This window comes from Podarcis bocagei, assembly GCF_964188305.1.
Source record: "Podarcis bocagei genome assembly, chromosome: Z".
Classification (NCBI taxonomy): domain Eukaryota; kingdom Metazoa; phylum Chordata; class Lepidosauria; order Squamata; family Lacertidae; genus Podarcis; species Podarcis bocagei.
In genome coordinates, this window is record NC_138140.1 from 41,595,284 (window position 1) to 41,619,106 (window position 23,823).

At 43.9% G+C, this 23,823-nt stretch overlaps 1 protein-coding gene across 12 annotated transcripts in view; it reads right to left on the reverse strand.

Moving 5' to 3' along the window:
- Window positions 1-23,823, reverse strand: part of GRIA3 (glutamate ionotropic receptor AMPA type subunit 3) — a 219,331-nt gene that overhangs the window by 42,689 nt on the left and 152,819 nt on the right. For all 12 annotated transcript variants that reach the window (XR_014003986.1, XM_081178988.1, XM_081178989.1 and 9 more), the window contains one exon: window positions 18,962-19,160. Coding sequence is in view for 11 of the 12 variants with exons in the window: in XM_081178988.1 (XP_081035114.1) it covers window positions 18,962-19,160 (199 nt within the window). In the remaining variant the exon portion in view is untranslated. The remainder of the gene's footprint in view (window positions 1-18,961; window positions 19,161-23,823) is intronic.

A 23,823-nucleotide genomic window follows, 5' to 3' on the forward strand; every position in this document is an offset into this window, starting at 1 on the left:
ATATATATATATATATATATATATATATATATATATGTAGGTTTTGGTGTCTTCGGGTGTCTTCCCGTGTAAGATTTGGGGTGTCTAGGCGACGTTTCGACGAGGTCTCACTCGTCATCTTCAGGCTGGTGCTTTCGGCTTCTTGTTACTAGAACAGAGCAGGATCTCAGTGTTTGAGTTCCTATAAATACTGTTGAGGGGGTGTGGTGTATAGCCTCCAACGTTCTGGGCAGAGAGGAAGTTCCTAGGTTAATGTGCCTTTTCTTCTTTTGTTCATTAATTACTTGAGGGATATCTTGAGTGATTACTTGAGTGATATTCTGAGTACCACTTAGGAGGGTCATTAGGTGTGGATTAGTTGCTAAAGCTTTCGTGTCTTGACCTCTTGACCTTGTAAAGAGTTTTTCTGAGAAGATGGCTGTACTGCACTTAGTTGTGCTCTGGCTTGGCTTCGTGTATAGGGGCGAGCTGTGGTTTTGTGCCCTGTGCCAGCCAGATCTGTGTAGGGATTGCAGGGGGGTGCAGCATCCGGAGGTGCCACTATGGTTTGGCTACTGGATGGTGTCTGTAATTTATCTGTGGAGAGGGTCTGGGTTTGGGTCTGGTGTGGTTGATTGGAGATGGCGTTCTGTGTGCCTCTGGTTCTGGTGTCGGTTTTTGTGGGGAGGGCTAATTTCCAGATGTCTGGCAGGCGGGACGTGTCGTCACGCTTGTTCATGTTGTGAGGGTGTTTCTCTATCTCGATGGCTTCCATGATTATTCTCTTGTGGTGATGTTCCATGTTAAAGAGCAATTTGGAATCTGCAAAATTAATTTCGTGTCCTGTTTCTTTCATGTGTTGGTAAAGAGAGGAAGTTTTTTCTTCTTTTTTGACGGCATTCTTGTGTTCTGCGATACGTGCATTTATTCGTCTGTTTGTTTGTCCAATGTACGTGGCTGGGCAGACTTTGCAGGGTATTTCATAGACCCCTTGGTTTTCTAACTGGATTTTATCTTTTGGGTTTCTGAGGATATTGGCTATTTTTTGGTTGGTGCAAAAGGCTGTTTTGATATTGTGTTTATGGAGGATTTTGCTAATTTTATCTGTAGTGCCCTTGATATAAGGAAGGAGGGCCATGCCATTGTTTTCTTCTGTGTCTTGGTTTTTGGGGGGTGTTTCTTTTTGGATTAGCTTCGTAACCCTGTTTTGCTGGTATCCGTTGGCGATTAACACATTTGAGAGATTCTGTAACTCAGTTGTCAAGTGGTCTTTGTCAGCCAGGCGTTTGGTTCTGGAGATGAGAGTCTTGGCTACGGAGTTTATTTGTGCAGGGTGGTGGTGTGATTGTGCATGTAAGTAGCGGTTGGTGTGTGTTTTTTTCCGGTAGATAGTGTGTCCTAGGGAGCCATCAGGTTTTTTGTAGATTAGGACGTCAAGGAAGGGAAGTTGGTTGTTGGCTTCTATTTCCATAGTGAATTGTATTTTGGGGTGTAGGCTGTTGAGATGTGTGAGGAAGCTATCTAGTTTTTCCTTCCCGTGTGGCCAAATTACAAAGGTGTCGTCAACATATCTGAGCCAAAGTTTGGGTTTGTGTTCTGACTTGTCTAAAGCATTGTCTAATATCACTCAAGTAATCACTCAAGATATCCCTCAAGTAATTAATGAACAAAAGAAGAAAAGGCACATTAACCTAGGAACTTCCTCTCTGCCCAGAACGTTGGAGGCTATACACCACACCCCCTCAACAGTATTTATAGGAACTCAAACACTGAGATCCTGCTCTGTTCTAGTAACAAGAAGCCGAAAGCACCAGCCTGAAGATGACGAGTGAGACCTCGTCGAAACGTCGCCTAGACACCCCAAATCTTACACGGGAAGACACCCGAAGACACCAAAACCTACATTCCTGTACCCGTGAAAATCTACGAAAGCATATATATATATATATATATATATATATATATATATATATATATGAATAAATAAATTAAGCAATGCTATGCTTGGTGAGCTAGTGGTTTGACTCAGTATAAGGCAGCTTCCAATGTCTCCCCAAATCCAGCAAAATTAAGCAGTACCATATAAAAGACAAAATCTAGACAAGGGAACAGGGATCCCAGCTTCAATAAAGTAAAATATTGAAGAAGGGGAGGGGAATAGGTAAGCCCCGTCCTGCATAAGTGATCACATGACATGGGGCACACACCATTTGAATGGCAATGCTCATCAACTTTGGGGGCTCTGGAGCCCTCAAATATTTTATTGGGGGGCTGAAGGGACCTCAGCCCCTAGAGGTTGGCTGCTATGCAAATGAAGCGGAAACATTAAATACAATAAATCATCTTACAATACCAAAACATCATGAAATCCACTGAATGTGCAGAATTAACATGCAAAAATCCATTTATTATAGGAGCTAACCAGACCCACCAGACCATATGATGTGGCGAGGGCAGGGGTGTCTGCCCACCACCTCAGCCACCCTACAGCTGAGGGGGAGGCTGCAGAGAGGCTCCACACAGTGCACCCTGCCTTGGCTCGCCCTGTCCCCATGGGCAGTTTGCCCCGCCCCCAGCTGCAGGACGCACGTACCACACTGGGCACCCGAGTGGCTAGTTACACTGCTGGGCGAGGGCCAACCTAGATTCACTGGGAGTGAGCTAGCTATGCATTCTCCCCTTAAGAATAACCCAGTCTGCCTCCTTCTCTTCCTCCCACAGGACAGACTGTGGCCCTCCAGAAGTTGCTATCAACATCCTTGGCTGGAGCTGAGCTAGAGTCCAACAATAACCAGAGAACCACAGGTTTCCCATCTTTGGTCTAGGATAAATGGTGCTGGCCTCGTTGCAAACACCTGTGTGGAACCTGAACCTGATAGTCAAGGTCACAGGAGATCACAAATAGGGCTATCACAAATATTTATTCTCCCTGCATCTCTGTTATTATGGGTGAACTGGGTTGTGTGTCTCTGCCTTTTTACATAAACAAAGGGTGAGTGGCTGATAAGAGCTGATGGGGAACAAGTATGGAAAACATAGCTCGAATTTGTTAGCCCCATGTAGGGTTGCCAATTTTTCTTCCGGTAGCGCTCTTCTTCTCTGAATTGCTGGCCCAGCAAGGAGAAACCAGCAGTTAAAATTCCATCCTGCCTCATCATGGAATCCCAATGACGGGGGGGGGGGGGAAGAAAATGGGATTTCACATTCCATTGAGTAGATTCAAATGCAGCCCTGAGACCACAGGAGTTCAGTTTGGCTGATGATACACACAGCAGGGAGGACATACTAAAACACTGTATTAAATAGTAAGCAACGGTTTTAGCAGTGCACATTGTTTGAACCTTTTGCAGGAAATCAGCGAGCCTCCCAAGACCATATAACTCTCTATTTCAAACTTTTAGTATGCTGTGAGCAACCTCTGGCCCATGGGCTTAAGCAGGCATGGCAGGGTTCCTTGTCTGGCCCATTTTCTTTAAACCACACCCACTGGCCGTACACCAGATGTCATATAAAATGGAGCTGCAATGGAACACTGGGGAACTTCAAGCGTGCCCTGATTGTTTCTTTGCAAGCACAGCTCACTGACATCACTGATCAGCTGATGGGCTTTGACAGCAAGCCCCTTTGAAACTGGCCATTTGCAGGCATTGTTTATATTCAAACCACACCTGGAAATGGGTGTTTTCCCAGGCTGGCATTGCAGTGAGTTTTGCTGGTTTGCAGAGGAACAAATGCCCACTGGAATCCAAATCACGCTGGCAAATGAACAAAATGGGGCTTGCTCTTTTGCTTTTATTACAATGCACTGTTCTTTTTCTGATATCTTTATGTCATGCTTTAAGATCCTGCAAGTTCCTTGGTGACTCCTTATATGTCAAGCGACTGAAATCATCACCATCATCATCTGTGCCGTTTTGCATGCAAAAGCATGTGCTTTGTACAGTGCCACAGTCCTTTCCCTATTACTCTGATCTCAACTCAAGTGGGTTCAGTGGCCTGATGTAATTATCGTATCCTGGTGAAAATGCAGTGGTACATAAAAGACTTCCTTCCAATCCAGCTTCCTACATTCGGCTTGCCCTCATCACAAACACATGGAGAGAAGCCAAGTCTTGAAGCCCACAAATGGAAGTGATTTCTCTTATGTACTCTGCAAAATCCATTTTCCTTTTTTTGATACTGCTCTTTAGAAGACCAGAGGCAAATATTTCTTACAACTTCAAGAGATAATGATGATAGCTTTCTGGGGGGTTGTTTTGCATGCGTGTTTTTACGGACAGTTCAAATGCAAACATATTTCTAAGTCTTTCATGTAGGCCTTCAGAGATATTAAAACTACCTTCTACAACCAGATGTTTATTGTAGATTATAAATAGACATTATCAGCAACTTCTGATGCTCCTTTGGAAACTCTTTCAGAAATAACTAAGAAGACTACCACACTACTTTCACTACAGCAAACAGATAGCTGCCTTGAGCTACTATTTTGTAATCACTGGAAAGGGTGTTGGCTCAGTAATAGAGCTTTGAATGTATTCATTGTTGGTTCTACTCAAAGTAGAATGTGGCTAATATAGGTCCATTAATTTCAGTGGGGAAACTGTGGGTAAAAACTTAGTTGGATTCAACCCATAAGGCTCCATTAAATCCTCAAATAAAATCTCCAGCGTCTCTAAGTAGGACTGTCTAAAGTCCTCTTGACTAGAGCTAGGGCTCATCCACATTTCCATTTGTCCCATGCATAGAAAGGGCAGGTCTGAGCAGTTTTCCTTTTGTCCTGTGCTTTCTAGCCATGGGTCTGAGCAGTTTTCTCTTTCCCCAAGAAAACCCATTCTTTAGCACTCAGTCAGAACAACGCACTCTCCAAGTGTCCCTATTAACCAGGAACAGTACCCAAATTAGATAAGCCAGCCAGGTTCTCATTTGAGCCTGGACTGTCCCTATTTCCTCCAACAGTGCATTTTAAAGTATCTACCAACTTTCTAAAAGGATTAGGAAAATTCTTTCAGGGTCAGACTATCAGTTTCTAGGTTGGAATCACTATGCTTCTGAAAGCCAGATGTTGGGAACTAGGGAGGGGGATGTTTTGCCCAGGTCCTGCTTACAGACCTTCGATTGGCATCTGGCTGGCCACTGTGAAAGACGGATGCTGGACTAGATGGGACATTGGCCCAATCCAGCAGCCTCTTCCCATGTTCTAAAGCATTTGCACCCACCATTTGCTGCTGCTCTCAGGTCCAGTTTGCAGACAGGATTCTGGACCCTTGGAGGCCTGCAAACAGGACCTGAGAGTTGCAGCACTCCCATTCCAATAACTGAATATAAATAAATAAATTTAAAACCATAAAAAACTAGAAGCAAAACAATACATAGAAACAGAACTCACTGAATGCTGAATGGATCCCATCTGAAGAGACAAGTGGAGAGAACAGTCTCCCCTTCCCAAGTGCTGCCTTCCCAGTAGGGATCCTCCACCCCACACACCTGTAATGAATCACAATCCCCCATGGATCCTGGGAACCGTAGTTTTTAAGGGGGCTGGGAATTGTAGGGGTAAACTAAAGTTCCAAGGATTCTGCTAGGGGAAAGCCCTGCACTTTAAATGTGAGAGGTGCAGAACTGTGCTGTGCAGAAGGCATCTCTCCAGCAGCCCATGCAATCAAAGCAAATTCAATACACATGAGACTTCTCCCATTGAATCCTAGGGACTGTAGTTTGCTAAGGGTTCTAGGAACTGTGAAGGATGAATTCTCATGCTTCTTTGAGGGAAGCCAGGATTGCTTAAAGGGGTACAACGCTTCTTTAAATGTGTAGTATGGGTGCGACCCCCGTGTGCCTTTACATAAACTTTAAACATGTGGTATGAACACAGCCAAAGATACATAGTTGCATCTTTTGCTGCATCTTTAACCAAAGGATCTGGTTTGGTCCTCCAGGAGCAACCCCTTATGCCACAGGACAAACTGGATTATTATTGTTATTATTATTTGGGGGGCAATGGAACTTTCAAAAGCAGATGGTAAGTGTGTGTGTGTGTGTGTGTGTGTGTGTGTGTGTGTGTCTAAATATAAATTAGAAAACCTTACTAAGTCTTTGCATGGCGCTGTGGGTTAAACCACAGCGCCTAGGACTTGCTGATCAGAAGGTCGGCTCCACCAGTGTCACCATCGCCAAGCTTGGGAAGGAGGTTGAGCTGGTGCTTGTCCTAGGTGGTGGCGATAGCGGCGGCAACTGCAGCTGCAAGGGACCATTCTGTTGCCTCTCTCTGGCTTTTCCCTGACCTCTCCCTGGCCATCGCTACCACCCTCTTCCCTTGGGCACTTGCAGTGGTTGCTGGAGAGCAAGCAAGGAGGAGGAGAGGCTGCTGCCCCAGCTCTGAGGTGCAGGCAGAAGATAGGGCTACCCTGGGCAGGAAGAAAGAGGGAGTGGAGCAGAGCACAGGGAATCTTGATTTTTTATTTTACAAAAATGTGACAGAGTGTGAATTTTGAAGGATGGCAGGTATTTTGGTTCCCATGTTTTGGAAAGCATGAATTAAGTAGGTTTGTCATTAAATGTGAACTAAATTGAATTCTCCTCCCCTTCCCTAGCTGTGACCAAGGTTTGTTCTTGGTAAGCAATAGTTAAGAATAAGAGAGATCCTTTTGTGTGCTGGGACTGCTATCACTTCCTATATTTTCTTGCTTTGCCTGCAGGGAAGAAATTATTAGGCCCTGGGTGCATTTCAAGATTGCTCTGGAAACCTAGTGCAGTGTACAACGCTAAGAGCTCAGAGGCTAAGCGAGATGCCCAGAGGATACAAGCAAAGAATCCTTTCTCCAATGAAGCTCCTGTCCCCAAAGATAGAGCAGTCATTTAAGGCAGGAAAATAACAAACATCATTTCATCCTGCACGGTATATGTGTGACTTAAGCTAAGCTCAGAATCTGGTGCTTTGGCCAAATGGGCATCCAACTTTGTGGATGTCTTTATATGTTAACTACTTATTGCACCTTGTTATAGTCCCAGGCTATGTGGGGGTCCATCCCTTTTCATTTGCACAACTACCTTCAGCAGTTGATTAGGATGACACAGAAAATGCACAGAAAATGCCCAAGAGCAGCTTTGGTGGCTTGTGAGTATGGAGTGGCTTGTGAGTTGGGGATGCACCACATTGGTGTGGCAGGAGAGGATGGCAAGTGTGGCAGGAAGATTCAAAGAAGCATTTAAGCATTTCAGTGTAGGATAAAGGTAAAGGGTAAAGGGACCCCTGACCATTAGGTCCAGTCGTGACCGACTCTGGGGTTGCGGCGTTCATCTTGCTTTATTGGCTAAGGGAGCCGGCATACAGCTTCCGGGTCATGTGGCCAGCATGACTAAGCCGCTTGTGGCGAACCAGAGCAGCGCACGAAAACACCGTTTACCTTCCCGCTGGAGAGGTACCTATTTATCTACTTGCACTTTGACGTGCTTTCAAACTGCTAGGTTGGCAGGAGCAGGGACAGAGCAATGGGAGCTCACCCCACTGCGGGGATTCGAACCGCCGACCTTCCGATCGGCAAGTCCTAGGCTCTGTGGTTTAACCCACAGTTCCACCCGCATCCCCCTCAGTGTAGCATAGCATAATACAAAAACATTGGGGGTGGGGGGGAGAGATAGCATGCTCTTCTTATTTCCCCATGTCCTTACAACTGTGGCATCAGGTTCTGCAGCAGCAGAGCTTGCATATCTACTTGTACAATTGCGAGTCATTAGATGCTGAATGTAATTTAAAGATTTACCATGCAGATAAGCTGCCACAGCTGTAGACTTAAGACAACTTCACTTCTGGATTGTTTCTTTCCTCCTCTCCCAGGTATCCCACAGTATCACAGCAGTGACATATTCATTACATTTGGATATATGTAAATGGTTCCCATCTGGAGGAAAAGGCTGTCAAAGGCAGCTATCCCATTTTGATACAGAGGACTATCTGACAGCCATCCTCAAATATCTAAAGGGCTGTCACATGAAGGATGGAGTAAGTTTGTCTTCTCCTGCTCTGGACAGTAGGACTCAAACCAATGGATTCTACAAGAAAGGAGATTCCAGCTAAACATCAGGAAAAACTTTCTGACAGTAAGAGCTGTTCAGCAGTGGACTTCCACAAGAGGTAGTGGACTCTCCTTCCTTGGAGGTATTTAGACAGAGGTTGGATGGCCATCTGTTGTGGATGCTTTAGCTGAGATTCCTGCCTTGCAGGGGGTTGGACTAGATGATCCTCAGGATCCCTTCCAACCCTACAGTTATATGATTCTAACCAGAAACAGTATCCATCCCTCTCTTCAGGAGCATTGGGTACTGTTCTACAGTTCTCCACAAACAGGGGTTTTAAACTCTGACAAATATGAAAAATTAGAAAAGAGAAAGGATTCTTTGTGTTGATGAGGAGATGAGAGTTTGTCTGTCTTAAATTGAACCTGATATAAATGACATTACCAGGCAAGCTCACACCTCTCACTGAGTTTGTATACATACTTAAGGTACATATGTAAGAGTCTCGTTTATAATTATATTTTGGGAATGATTTGTGTTCTTATGTAGCTGAGTTTTTAAAAAAACAATTTTCTAGATGTCCCACGATCATATTATGAAATAGTTGTGTTCTGTACTACAAAATCAAGCACTGCCGGGAGTTGTTTCTTTTTGTTTTCCAATGTATTTCCTATCAAGAAATAATTTGGTCTGCTGCTAGCAAATTTTTATTCTGAAATTGTGGCTCAGAGAACCACTGCTCTGAGCAATGGTGGTGCCAGGGAACAACCACAACCTCACTGCTGCCTTGGCCTATTGAGTGCCACTGCCTATGCCCCGCCTGCTGAACCACCTCCTGGGGGCTGCATGCTGGTGATGAGCAGGCCCAGAGGCAAAAGTGGGTAGGTGTATGGTTGGCTGCATTCCAGCCAATCAAACTTCAAGAGGTTTCTGGCCTCTCACCACCACTGACATGTGGCCCCCAAAAGGCTGCCAAGAAGGCAATGCAGCCCCCAGGCCCAAAAAGGCTCCCCTCCCCTGATACAAGCTTTCATAGATTACATTCTACTCCATCCGATGCATTCAGGAAAACACTTCAAGCTTATGCCATAATAATCAATGGTAGTTTTTAAAGTTCTGAAGGATTCTTTGCCATCCTAAATGAGGGATGTACAGAGCTGGACATCTCTTCTGTGAAAGGATCTACCATTCGTGATGTTTGTAAGCTTTTTTTTTTAAAAAAAAAAAGTTGTAAAAATACCTATTATTCATTTAGGACACCTCTTCAATCGCTCAGAAGGTCTTTCATCAATTAATAATCTAACCAATTCATCACCTGCACACTTGCGTCCCTACAGAGAAGCTATATATTTTCTTCTAACAAGCACCTATTCATGTGACACAGCAGTTATATAAAGTGGTACAGTAAGTTAGGGGGTGGGGGGAAGAATATGGAGCCTTAGCTATCTCAGGCAATGTCACTATCATTATCGCGTAGTTGTTCTCCCAAAAGTAGAACACGGAAACAGGGAGTGATTGCATTTCCCTGGGGCTCTGGCTGCTTTGCTCCAGTGATACGTTCTCCTAGCTACCAAGTTAACCCGTTAGCTGAAGCTCTGCTGCAGTTTCACTTCAACAACTTTGCAATTCATGCTTTGCTCTCTGACCTGCACAAAGTCTCAGGTCTCACAGTTAGTGTCTTCTGCAAGCAAATATTCATGAGATAGTGAGTGAAATTTGCTCATGTGTGTGTTGCAAATTGCAATTAGAGGTTAAATGGAGTGGAGGGAAGATTTGCAGGATGCAAGTCAAAGGGGACCATTTATCAGCCATGCCAAATTTTGCTATGAAGATATAAAAGATTTCACTTTAGGACCAGACATGGGCAGAAGTGCAGTAGTCTGGGATCACAGGAGGTCGAGGCCCTGTTACTATTTCTGCAGCAGGGCCCTAGTAGGGTCCCCATCTCCAGCAACCTAGAGATGCCCAATCAACATGAAAGAGGAAATTTGTAGCCACTGAAAAGGAATATTCTCACTCTTTGCACTAACTGAAGCCAGAGTGAAAGGAGCTGTGTATAAAGAACACCAAATACTGTAGTGGTTTTTCCTGTATGCTCCAAAGTTAAGCTCTTGGCAATATTGAAAACACAAAATGCTTCAGTTTCAAGAAAACGGTGTGCAAGTTCTGCCACATACAATGGAACTTCAGGAAAACCACGTCACTCCAAAAGAAGATATTGGAACACTCCAAATCATTTGCCCATGTGCATATGCACGGAAAAGTAGATCTAGCTGAAAGGCAACATATGGAGATCTGCACTGGTCAGTACAATGGATCTCTAATGATTATTCGTGTATAATCTTAGATTGTATAATCTTAGAAGAGTGTGTGGCTGAGACTATAATGAAGTTACTCTGCACTTCTGAATTTGCCACTAAATTCTGTGAGTAGGGAACTTCAAGCCCGGGGACTGAATGCAGGCCTCTAGACCCCTCTGTCTGGTACTTGGTATTTTCCACAGATCACTCCCGTTCCCTGGCTACATTCCTTTCCCCTTGGCCTGATGTGCACCCTCTTTGAGTGTTTTTGCCTGACTGGAATGTGCCACTGAGATTCAATAATCGTTCTTGCTTGTTTAGAGGGAGGGTAGAGAGGTAACTGGGGACACAGGTGGCGCTGTGGGTTAAACCACAGAGCCTAGGACTTGCTGATCAGAAGGTCGGCAGTTTGAATCCCCATGACGGGGTGAGCTCCCGTTGCTCTGTCCCTGCTCCTGCCAACCTAGCAGTGCGAAAGCACGTCAAAGTGCAAGTAGATAAATAGGTACCACTCTGGCGGGAAGGTAAACGGCGTTTCCGTGCGCTGCTCTGGATCGCCAGAAGCAGCTTAGTCATGCTGGCCACATGACCTGGAAGCTGGACGCCAGCTCCCTTGGCCAATAAAGCGAGATGAGCGCTGCAACCCCAGAGTCGGCCACGGCTGGGGCCCCTTTACTTAGAGAGGTAACTAGCCTACTTTAATTGCTTTACCCACTTTTGCTTTATGTCCTGCCCACCACTGGTATGTGTCCCCTGAATGGTTGTCTGGAAGAGAGTGTAACTGAAAAAGGTTCCCCACTCCCCAGAGTGCTAACTGGGTACAAGGGTCACTTGGATCTACTGGAATTATCAAAAACAAATGGCGACACCATGCTATATATATTTTTTCTAATTATGGATTCCATCATCCTCTTGTTAATTCTGATGTACAGAAAGAATCAGATTCATTATGCAACTTTAACACAATACATTACATTATCCTAAACCCGGGACTTCTGGGTTGGCGCCTCCGGTAATGGCGGAGCTCCTCCAATCGGGAGTAACTTGCTCCGTGAAAAGCAGGGTCTGACCGCCACGGTGAAGGCGGAGACCCATAGAAATCACAGGCGGGAGAAGCCTGTGAACCTGGGATTCAGCTGGCACCCTTTGCGCCTCCTCTACTCATGGGGAAACCCTGTTTTGGGGATCCGGAACGACGTGGGGTGAGTGGCGCGGTGCTTTGAATCGACCGCTTCTTTCACGGAGTGAAGCCGCATTGCTGTTGCCAGAGAGCGCTGACTTTTCCTGTGGACAATTGGATTTTAAATGACTACCCGTGAGTAGAACGGAGAATTGGATCTTGAAACACTTTAATTTGGCGCCGAAGCGGGAAGGTTCTAAACAGGAAGTCCGCCTCACGTTTTTGTAAATAGATTGAAGCAAAGACGTTACAAGCTAAAGTGGAGAAAAAGGAGAAAGCTGATGATGTGAAACCAAAAGTAGTACAAGCGGGATCCTTAATTTCTCAGAAGGAAATTAAGGATTATAAATTGAGGTCTTTCATGACTGAATCTAGCAAAAGTCAAATTCTGAGGCTAGGATCCCGGCTTGGATTGAAGAAGGAAAGTTGGAAAGAACCCTCTATCCAGGGATTGACTGACTTTTGGGACATGGACCTGGGTTTGGAGGTACTTGAAGTTTTGGGGTCGCTAGAATTGGAGGAATCCTGAAATACGTTCTGAAACACTCTATGGACTTTATTTTTAACTTTGGAAATTTGGCTGAACTGTCCAGAAGGAACAAAAGTATTGCTAGGCTGGAGTTTTCCCGAGATTTGCTCCTGAGCATCAAAGAATATGAAGAAGACCTGCAGAAGGGACTTGGAAGAGATTTAAGAGCCTCGGATATAAGAACACCAGGTTGATGGATTATATGGAACTGACGGAAAGGACTGGCAGAATCCGAAGCCAGGGAGAGGAGATAGTGGAAGATTATTGGAAAATTTAAAGTGTTTATTTAGAAATTTTGTTAAAGTAATGACTGTTAGAAAAATGGTGGAATGATATTTTATGGATTTAGCAGAAATGCTATAAGAAGTTGGGTGTATATAAGCAATTTACCTTTAATGGGAAATAAGGTTAAAGAATATGTTATTTATAATATGACAGAAAATAGAGAAAGATGGAAAGGATTTGCTGAAACAAGTACTAGAAGTGGGATACAAGAAGGGAAGTGTGAGGAAGTTGAGGAAACAAGGGAATGAAGGACAGAGTATGGAAAAGGAGGGATGTTTTTAAATTGTTTTTGTCTTGCTTTGTTTAGTTTAATGGGTTTAGGGTGGGTTTGTATTGTTTATATATTGTATTGTTTTTGTTTTTCTTTTTTCTTGTCTTTTTCTTCTTCTTTCTTCTTTGTCTTTTCTCTCTTTCTTCTACTTTTTTTGTAACTTTTAAAAGCAATAAATATTTTTTTTTAAAAAAAATACATTATCCTAAACCCAATTGCAATGCATTCAGTTTTTAGTCATGCAATGTCCTGTCAAAACAACAACAACTTTGTACTCCAAGGAGCTAAAGGTGACATACATAGCTCTCCTCATTTATCCCCACAATAACCCTGTGAGGTAGGTTAGGCTAAGGGATACAGTCACTAGCCCGAGGTCAGCCAGGGAGCTTCATGGTTGAGTGGTGATTTGAACCCTGGTCTCCCAGGTCCTAATCCAACACTCTAACCATGGCACCACAGGAGCCTGCTAGATCAACCCAATGGCCCCATTTAGTCCAGCATCCTGTTCTCACAGTAGCCAACTTGGTGTCTGTGGGAAGACCACAAACAGAACCTGACAGCAATGGCACTCTCATCACTTGCAACTCCTAGCAACATACATACAGAGGTATACTGCATTGGACAGCAGAGATAGAAGATCATTTTGAAATAAAATGAATTTTTATTGTTTTTAGAATAAAGGATTACACTAAAAATGCTAAAACATTCCCAATGTCTATCCCATTGGGATAAAAGCATTCCAGAATGTGGATAAAAGTGCACAAAACCCATTGGCTGCCATTTATAGCACCACCCTTGTAAGTGTTGCATTGTTGCAAAAGGGCCTAGTGTTGCTAACTAGAAATAAGAAGAAAAAAAGGTAAAGGACCCCTGGCAGTTAAGTCCAGTCGCAGACAACTCTGGGGTTGTGGCGCTCATCTTGCTTTACAGGTTGAGGGAGCTGGCGTTTGTCAACAGACAGTTTTTCCAGGTCATGTGGCCAGCATGACTAAGTGGAATCCTTTGGTTGCCAAATAACTTGTAGTTGGGAAGCTGCAGGAGCTCAGGAGCTATTTGGAGTATAAAGTATGTTCTGCTGTGAAAATGTCACATACACAAATGAGAACACCATATCATGAGAACTCAGGGTGCATTTTTATTTTTTAAGATTGGGAATGTTTGACCTATAAAGTTTGAGTCCTGCCAGCCACCAAACCATTATGACGGCTAGGGAAACAGTCAGCAGTATAAAACAGGTTGCTGGCTGGATGCTGCCCAGTTCTGAAGCAGATGAAATTCATTACCATCTGCTCACATAAAATGAATTGCTGGTGTGATTCCACTTTCAAATAGTAAGTGTTCCCCATTTCATTAAAAACAACACCACAACATCAGTGACTAATACTTTGTGGCTTTGCTAATGAGGCCAAAGATTGGACTAACCTAGGCACCTCTCACCTGCACATGGCTAAGTGCCAGATATTCCGGGACATGAACCAAGAACTTCATGTTCCAAAACCTTGCTGAGTGACTAATAATAATAATAATAATAATAATAATAATAATAATAATAATAATTTATATCCCGTCCTCCCCAGCCGAAGCCGGGCTAAGAGTGGCTAACATCAAATGTATAAAACAACAACAACAACAACAACAACAACAACAACAACAATATCTGTGCTCAGGCACCAGAATACTCCTCTCAGCACAGAAAGAAAGAGGAAGAGGACTGACGATGAGCAGAAAGGCGCAATCCAAACAACCAAGAGCATGTGTCATATGAGGAAAGGCTGAAGTGTTCATTGCTTTTTAGCTTGAAACAAAGGTGGTGTATAACAAGATGCAGGTTGGGAACAAGGGGTTAAGGCAAAAGAGGCCCCTCATTTCAGGACTTTAGAACCGGGATGTGGGTGATCCAGTGAAACACAAGGAAGTACACCTCCACAGAGTATGTAATTAATCTGTGGAGTGCAATGCCACAAGATATGGTGATGGCCACCCACCCAAATGACTTTAAAAAAGGATTAGACAAATTCAGGGACTAAAATGAGCAGTCTGTTAACAGCTATCACCCATAGTGACTGTAGAGAACCTACAGGTTCAAAGGCAGTATCTGACTCAGTATCAATTGCTGGAAAGCAAGACTATGTGAGGCACAATTGCCTTCATGTTCTGGTCATAGGCTTCCAGGAGGCATCTGCAGGATGCTGGACACTATGGACCTTTACTAAATCATACCAGGGATCACAGGGATGCGGGTGGCGCTGTGGTCTAAACCACAGAGCCCAGGTCCTGCTTACAGACCTTCTATTGGCATCTGGCTGGCCACTGTGAAAGACGGATGCTGGACTAGATGGGACATTGGCCCAGTCCAGCAGGCTCTTCCCATGTTCTAAAGCATTTGCACCCATAATTTGCTGCTGCTCTCAGGTCCAGTTTGCAGACAGGATTCTGGACCCTTGGAGGCCTGCAAACAAGACCTGAGAGTTGCAGCACTCCCATTCCAATAACTGAGTATAAATAAATAAATTTAAAACCATAAAAAACTAGAAGCAAAACAATACATAGAAACAAAACTCACTGCATGCTGAATGGATCCCATCTGAAGAGACAAGTGGAGAGAACAGTCTCCCCTTCCCAAGTGCTGCCTTCCCAGTAGTTTTTAAGGGGGCTGGGAATTGTAGGGGTAAACTAAAGTTCCAAGGATTCTGCTAGGGGGAAGACCTGCACTTTAAATGTGAGAGGTGCAGAACTGTGCTGTGCAGAAGGCATCTCTCCAGCAGCCCATGCAATCAAAGCAAATTCAATACACATGAGACTTCTCCCATTGAATCCTAGGGACTGTAGTTTGCTAAGGGTTCTAGGAACTGTGAAGGATGAATTCTCATGCTTCTTTGAGGGAAGCCAGGATTGCTTAAAGGGGTACAACACTTCTTTAAATGTGTAGTATGGGTGCGACCCCTGTGTGCCTTTAAATAAACTTTAAACATGTGGTATGAACACAGCCAAAGATACATAGTTGCATCTTTTGCTGCATCTTTAACCAAAGCATCTAGTTTGGTCCTCCAGGAGCAACCCCTTATTTCACAGCACAAACTGGATTATTATTGTTATTATTATTTGGGGGTCAATGGAACTTTCAAAAGCAGATGGTAAGTGTGTGTGCGTGTGTGTGTGTGTGTGTGTGTGTGTGCGTGTGTGTGTGTCTAAATATAAATTAGAAAACCTTACTAAGTCTTTGCATGGCGCTGTGGGTTAAAATCACAGAGTCTAGGACTTGCTGATCAGAAAGTCGGCGGTTTGAATCCCTGCAACTGAGTGAGCTCCCATTGCTTGGTCCCTGCTCCTGCCAACCTAGCAGTTCGAAAGCACATCAAAATGCAAGTAGATAAATAGGTACCGCTCCAGCAGGAAGGTAAACATCATTTCCGTGCGCTGCTCTGGTTTGCCAGAAGCAGCTTAGTCATGACCCGGAAGCTGTACGCCACTTCCCTCGGCCAATAAAGCGAGCTGAGTGCCGCAACTCCAGAGTCGGTCATGACGAGACCTAATGGTCAGGGGTCTCTTTACCTTTACCAGGGATCACAATATTTCAACAAATCCCCAGGTAGTGCCTGGCGCACCTTATCATCATCATCATCATCATCATCATCATCATCACAATTACCACCACCACCACCATCATCCTGTCTTTTTCCCTGATAAGGTCTCAAGGGTAAAGGGGCAGTAATCAATGAAAGAGTAATCAAGAAATAGAGTTCTCCCATACGTAGTCAACAGAGCAAGACCTCCTGTCCAATGCATTTCAGCATCAGCCTGTTTCCTCAGCTCATGCTCAGGGATTAAGAACCAATGGCTCTTGAGAGGTTGTTGGGCTTCAGCACCCTTCAACCTCACCCAACATGGCCAATGGCTAGGGGCAATGGACGTTGCCGTTCCACAGCATCCCCACCCTTGCTTTAGCTCCGGCTTAAGCCCTAACTCTGAGCCCAGACCCAACCCAACTCTTCAACCCTCAGTGGACTCTTTATCTGAAAACGTTCCCTTTGGAATCCAAACACCCAAGGTCTTAGCCTGACTATGACCCCAAATTATAAGGTACATAAGTCCTTATTTTAGCTGTCACAGAAGTTCCAAGTTATGCTGCCACAGTCAATTTCATCTCTCCCACCAACCACCTTGATTGCACTAGATCTCCCTTTACATATTATTTAGAATTCCAGATGCATCTTCCTCCAAGAGACATAGCAATAAAGCACCCAGTTCTTTTAATTGTACATTGCAGCATTCAGATATTTAATGATTTCCTTTTTTTACACCTTGTAACAACACTTGCCTTTCATTACTTGAAAGAAAGGATTTCTTTTTAGATAAAAGAAGAGGGGGTGCATGCACCCCCATCTTTTCCTCTCTGCCAGCAATTGATCTTTTTTAAACACACACACACACACACACACACACACACACACACACACAACACCTATCCCTTGAATCACAGTTTGAAGATAACAGAAGGGCCATAGCATCCAACTCTCTGGTGATGGAGATAGCAGATGAAAGTATCCTTGAGTGTTTGCGGTGAGACTTTGTTGCACAGACTCCGAGATCTAGGATGCAGGAAGAACTGGAGAGGTGGTGGGGGGAGGTTTTCTGCTAGTCACTCACTGCAGCTGTAGTCCAATAACACATGGATGACACCCCTGCATTAAACCATAGTTTATTGTAATGTTCACAATAAATGGGCATTACAGTGAACTATGGTTTAATACAGGGGTATCCTCCAGATATTGTTGGACTTCAACTCTCATCATTCCTAAGCATTAGTTATGCTGGCTGGGGCTGATGGGAGTTGGAGTCTGACAACATATGGAGAACACCATTTTGCCTGGTATAATGCAATATTAATGAGATATGAGCTCATATACCCATCTTCTCTTCTCGTGCAACTGTGCATTGACTGCAAGCATTTCCTTTTAGCTTTGATTAACCACAGTTTAGTGTTGTGTCCAAGCCCTAAATTGTGGTTAATCTGAACTATGGTTTGCCAAAACAATCCAGCTGCCATGTCTCTCAAGTGGCTTGTTTCAAACAAGCCATAATTGTGGCTCTCCACAGCTTGTTATGTTTGGACAGTATGACAAGCTGCAGTTAATGCGGGGTAGCTCTCTGAGGAGAATAGCCTCCCAACAATTCTGAGCACTTTTTACAAATTACAGTTCCTGGGATTCTTTGTGGAAAGCCAAAGGTAGTTTGATACTGCCTTAAATGTATAGTGCAGATGGGGCCTAAGAGGGCTGGTTCACTCCTTCCTGCTTGTACTGCCAACTAATGAATTACAATCTCTGACTTTGTGCTATGTTCAAATCAGTGCTCTTGTTTTGCTTTGCTCCAGCAAAGCATAGTCAGTAAGCCAAGAACAAACCATGCATATTGAGAGCAAAATAAGCCATGGTCTCTGGTTCAGACCTAATGCTATGCCAGGGAATATGGTTTGTTTCCTCTCCACATGAACAGGAAGGAGTGAAACAAGCCAGAAAGGCAATCCATTAACTATGGTTTGCCATGGCATGTTAATGAGGTCACTTAATTATGAAAAGTCTCCCTCTAAAACAAAATTACAGTGTACCATACCAGTAATGTTAAGCATACTTACATATACAAAGATTCTTCTGAGACTTAATAGCATATAAGTAATCACATCAAAAGGGGAGGAGAAATGTACCTGCTGGATCTTCCCTCCACCCTGAACAGGGCTTACACATCTACAGGAACACAGGAAGCTGCCTTGTACCAAGTGGTATGGTCCATCTACAACTCCGCTCATCCTTGGTAACTGGCCATGCGAGATGGCATTGATTTGAGCCCAGCATTGTCTGGAGGTCAGCACCATTTCTACCTATGTTGTCTGTGCTGACTGGAAGCTGCTTTCCAGCATTTCAGTTAGGAGTCTTTTCTTTTTTACTGGGGATGCCAGATTTGAGCCTGGGACCTTCTTCAAGGAAGGTATGTAGAATCATAGATTCATGGGATCATAGAGTGGAGAGCCATTTAGTTCAGGAACATTTTTGCCCAATGTAGGTTTCAAACCCAAGACCCTGAGATTAGGAGTCTCATACTTACTGACTGAGCTGCTCTGCTATTGAGCTAGGACCTTCTCCCTTACATCCATTGCCTCTCTCCATGAAACTTTTGCAGAGCTTTTAATTGCACACACAGTGCCTACATGCATATAGGTTTTGTGCACATAGATTACATTCATGTGTTAGGCTGAAGATGGAGCAGCTCTAGTAGCTGCAATCCTTCTCCACATACACAAACATGCTGAGTGAACAAAGGGTGATTGTGCTTCTTCTTTTTTTAAAATACTACTACTAATAATAATGAAATAGTTTAGCCATTGTAACAAAAACCAGGAAACTTACTCTAAAAAATTCTTTGGTTGAGCCTGAATCCAGAGTTCCATAGGCTATTTCGGTCTGCTTAGCCAAGTCTTCAGCACTTTCTATGGGAGACACCATCCTTTCCACCGTAAGGAAGGCAGCAAGGTTGGCAGTGTAGGAAGAGATAATGATGAGGGTGAAGAACCACCAGACGCCGCCAACAATTCGCCCTGAGAGAGATCTAAGAAAGAGGAGATGAGGTTATATTGGTTTTAAAAACAAGTCTTTGGTCTTCTTTGAGAAGAGAAGATGTGTGTGTGTGTGTGTGAGAGAGAGAGAGAGCGAGAGAGAGAGAGAGAGAGAGAGAGAGAAAGAGAGGGAGAGAGAGAGCTAGACACCCATATTGGCATTAAAAGAGGCCCCAACATCATCAATAATCATGGCATGAAAACCACCAGTGCCAAAACCCCTTTTATGCTGCACCTAGTGGGCTGACAATCCATTCACAGAGTGGGTAGAGTCAAGAGAGAATTAGATCTCACCATGGCTACTATCCTCTTCTGAGCAGAGTTCTGGCTGTCTTTAATCAATGCAAGGGTGGAACACCTGAGCATCTTTCCACATTGTATCTCTAGCCAAATTAACAACTCATGTGCTGTGTCTGCTAATTCAACTTACCTGGCCCTTGACTGAAGTGCTCTACTCCAGCAAGTCTATAGGCCAGTCTAGGCACCCAATCATGAGAGGGTTAGGGTTAGAGAGGTGAGAACTGATTCCAAAATATGCCCCCCATGCTATGGTGGAGCACCTCATCCACCCTCTGTTTGCTTTTGTTTCCATTCATTGTAACTATAGAACATGTGTGTGTTGTTAGCATGCATTGAACTCTAAATAAAATATGGCTTTGTGTGTGTGTGCGCGCATGTGTGTGTGTGTGTGTGTGTGTGTGTGTGTGTGTAAATACCTCTTCCACTCCACCTCTCTCTCTCTCTCTCTCTCTCTCTCTCTCTCTCTCTCTCTCTCTCTCTCGTTATTCATATGCTACACTGAGCACCTGCACAAGTTGCCTCTACATCTGTACATACGTTTGTGTGAACAAGTGTACTAGATTTGCACAACTCAACTATTGCATACACACAGGTATGCAGACTGCACATTTGTTGAAAGTCACATATGAAACACTCAGGGTGCACAGCTCAACTATTTGCCTTACACTTGTTGAATGTAAATGGCCATTCTCTCTCTCGCTCCCCCCCACCCCCACAATACCCCCAATACACACAACATTCACATACATCAGAGTCAAAATGAACTTGCTTCCAACAGTCCTTCCCTGAGAATGTCAATGGAAAGGAGGACTCATATCCTCCTCCTCCTCTTTAACTCTCAGCTCCCTTCCTACCCACAGAGTTCTTTCTTCCTTGACTTCCCTCAGCCTCCCTACCTTCGCCACCTCTGACATCAACGCTGTTTCTAATTCTGGAGCTTTACTTGCTAGCTAGGTTGATCAGGCTGTCTGGACAATGCCTACGTTTACTGTATATATAAAAAAACTGCATGTGTGTAGGCTCTGCCTGCACAATCTGTTCCTTGCATATTTTTAGTGTACAGATTGCTTGTTCCACTTGTGTGTGTGTAGGTTTTATAAAGACTATGAGGGGGCAGGCCCAGTGGGAAATGTGCGGCCTCCTTCCCTCCATACATTGTATGTAAGTTGATAGGAACATAGGAAGCTGCCTTAATATCACCCACACTGACTGTAAGACATGGCGTCTGCCAAGCCCTGCCAACTGGAGAAGACAATAATAGGCTAAATGTACCAATAGTTTGACACAGTATGCGGCAGCATCAATTGTTTATGTATGGTATCTGAAAAGGTTGATGGTCATGCTTTAAATAATTTTTTTGGGAGGGGAGGGGAGGATCGAAAAAGATATAGTAGCCATATCCCAGTACATTTCCAAGCACAATTCAAAGTGTTGGTGCAGACCTTTAAAGCCCTAAACAGCCTCGGCCCAGTATACCTGAAAGAGTGTCTCCACCCATCACTCAGCCCAGACACCAAGGTCTAGCTCCAAGGGCCTTCTGCTGGTTCCCTCACTGTGAGATGTGAAGCTACAGGGAACCAGGCAGAGGGCCTTTTTGATAGTGGCACCTGCCCTGTAGAATGCCCTCTCATCAGATGTCAAACAGATAAACAACTATCTGACTTTTAGAAGACACCTAGAGGCAGCCCTGTTCAGGGAGGTTTTTAAAGGTTGATGTTTTATTGTGTTTTAAATATTTTGTTGGGGGCCACTCAGAGTGCCAGGGGCTACCCAGTCAGATGGGCAGATGATGATGATGATGATGATGATGATAATAATAATAATAATAATAATAATAATAATAATAATAATAATAATCTGTCAAAATGGGGAAAAAACTGGGGAGGGAACAGTGGTGCAGTATGGGGTGGATGCAGGGAAGTGCAGCACCTATACATTAGTGGCAATGACATTCATCAAACCACCAGAATCACTGACACTCCTTGCTTTGACAAGTGAAGGAGGATTTCGAGTTTGTCTGTGAGAACAGATTAGCAAAGCGGATGTCAGAGAATGATGAAAAGAACTAAACAGAGGCCAGGCACTTCTTTTCTTTAATAATAATAATAATAATAATAATAATAATAATAATAATAATAATAATTTATTATTTATACCCCCGCTCATCTGGCTGGGCTTCCCCAGCCACTCTGGGCGGCTTCCAAAAAAATATATTAAAATACTGTACTACATCAAACATTAAAAGCCTCCCTAAACAGGGCTGCCTACAGATGTCTTCTAAAAGTCTGGTAGTTATTGTCCTCTTTGACATCTGGTGGGAGGGCATTCCACAGGGAGGGCGCCACTACCGAGAAGGCCCTCTGCCTGGTTCCCTGTAGCTTTGCTTCTCGCAGTGAGGGAACCGCCAGAAGGCCCTTGGTGCTGGACCTCAATGTCTGGGTTGAACGATGGGGGTGGAGACGCTCCTTCAGAGCAGGGGTTCATCCTTCAGTCCAGCAGTTTAAATTGTAACACTCATTGTTACAAGATTAAATGCAGTTCTAAATAAAAGCTAAAGGTTGTATTTCAGCTTGCTGAATATATTTAGTTAAAGCTCAATGTGTTTTATGGGTTGAACCAATGATGTAAGAAGTAAGCCCACTGAACCTTCTCCCAAGAAGCTGTGCAGAAGATTGTAGCCATGTTGATCTTACTTATATGGGTATTATTGGATCCTGTTGGGTGCTATGTTATCATTTTAGGCTTGCATTTATGGGAAGAGGGATGGGATATAGAGGCTGTTGTGATGAACTCCTACCTCAAAATTAACCACTACTAGATCACTGGTGGGGAGGAGGGAACACTGAGCATCTGTGGCAGAGCATCTGCTTTGCATGCAGAAGGTCTCATGTTCAACCTCTGGCATTTCTGGGAAACCCTAGACAGCCACCCCAGTCAGTGTAGACAATACTATGATAAATGGGCCAATGGTCTGATTTGGCATAAGGCAGTTTCCTATTTCTATTCCTTTTAGTTCTTTTTTGAAGAAAACATTTCAAAATGTGACTTCCCCAATTACTATTTCTTTTGGTCATTTTATTCTGCTTAACAGGAGCACTTGTGCAATTTTAGAAATGCAATAACTGTTCTATATTGCCAGATTAAGCAAACATAAATGTAAAATATTCAGTGAATGGAAATATGTAATTATTTTGGGAAAAATATGTATCAGCAAGCTTTCTTGATCGGATCCTACTGGGACTTTGAGTATCTAAGTCTAACACAGAGAGACATGAGGAGATGTTCTGGTGTATTTTATGTTAATTGGAATTTGCATGTCTAAAACCCAATGTTCCAAAGCATGCATATTCTGCTTTAGCAATTGAGTCTCTGGCAGATTTCCATTTTAGCCAGCATTGTCCCGGAAGAGGACTGCAAATATTTAGTCACTTCATTCTCCCTAGCAAATTTATAAAAATGCAGAAGGAATTTATAATAAGCCAAGTCATTGTAAGAAAACTTTTTCATCACCAGAAATCTAGAGATATGATTTTGCATTAGTTCACCAGGTGCTGAAGGGAAAAAAACACACCACCTTCTTTGCATCAGCCACTAGTGTATGGTTAATACACAATTCAGGAAGTACCGTATTTTTCGCTCTATAACACGCAGATTTTTGCTCCTAAAAAGGAAGGGGAAATGTCTGTGCGTGTTATGGAGCGAATGTGTGTCCCTGGAGCCGAAAAATGAGGCAAAAATCAAACCGCGCTTCAGGGAGAAGGGAGCTCCGTGAGACAGGAAGCTGCTTTCCTGCATTCTGCCTCAGGGTCTTACTGCCCACCCTGCTCTGTTTCGTTGCTGTGTTTGCTCAAATGGAACAAAGAGCAGGGAAAGCCCCTCCCCTCCAGGCAAGTAGAGAGGAGAGCAGAGCGTCCCAACAAAGAGCAGGGAAAGCCCCTCCCCTCCAGGCAAGTAGAGAGGAGAGCAGAGCGTCGCTCTATCCTCTCCCTGCTCCGGAGGGAACAATGTTTGTGAAGGGAAGAGAGATTACAGGTTCGGCTTAAAATTCTGATTTGACTTTCTGCTTTTTGTTTTTGGAGACACACAGCATTCAAATATGCTTTCTTCCATTTAAAAGGATGAAATCCTTAAACAGTGTTTTGCCTGTAAATTCATGCGATCTGGAAGATTACAGTGTCTGTACCTCTTAAGGGATGGCAAAGCTTAGGTTTCGCTGCTAAATAGTTCTTAATGCAGTTAAAATGCTTTCTTCTGTCATGCTGGTGGGAGGGAGAGAGAGAGAGAGAGAGAGCGCACGCTGGCTGGCTTGGGTGGGTGGATGGGGGGAAACTTTTGCCTTCCTTTCCTCACGTTATA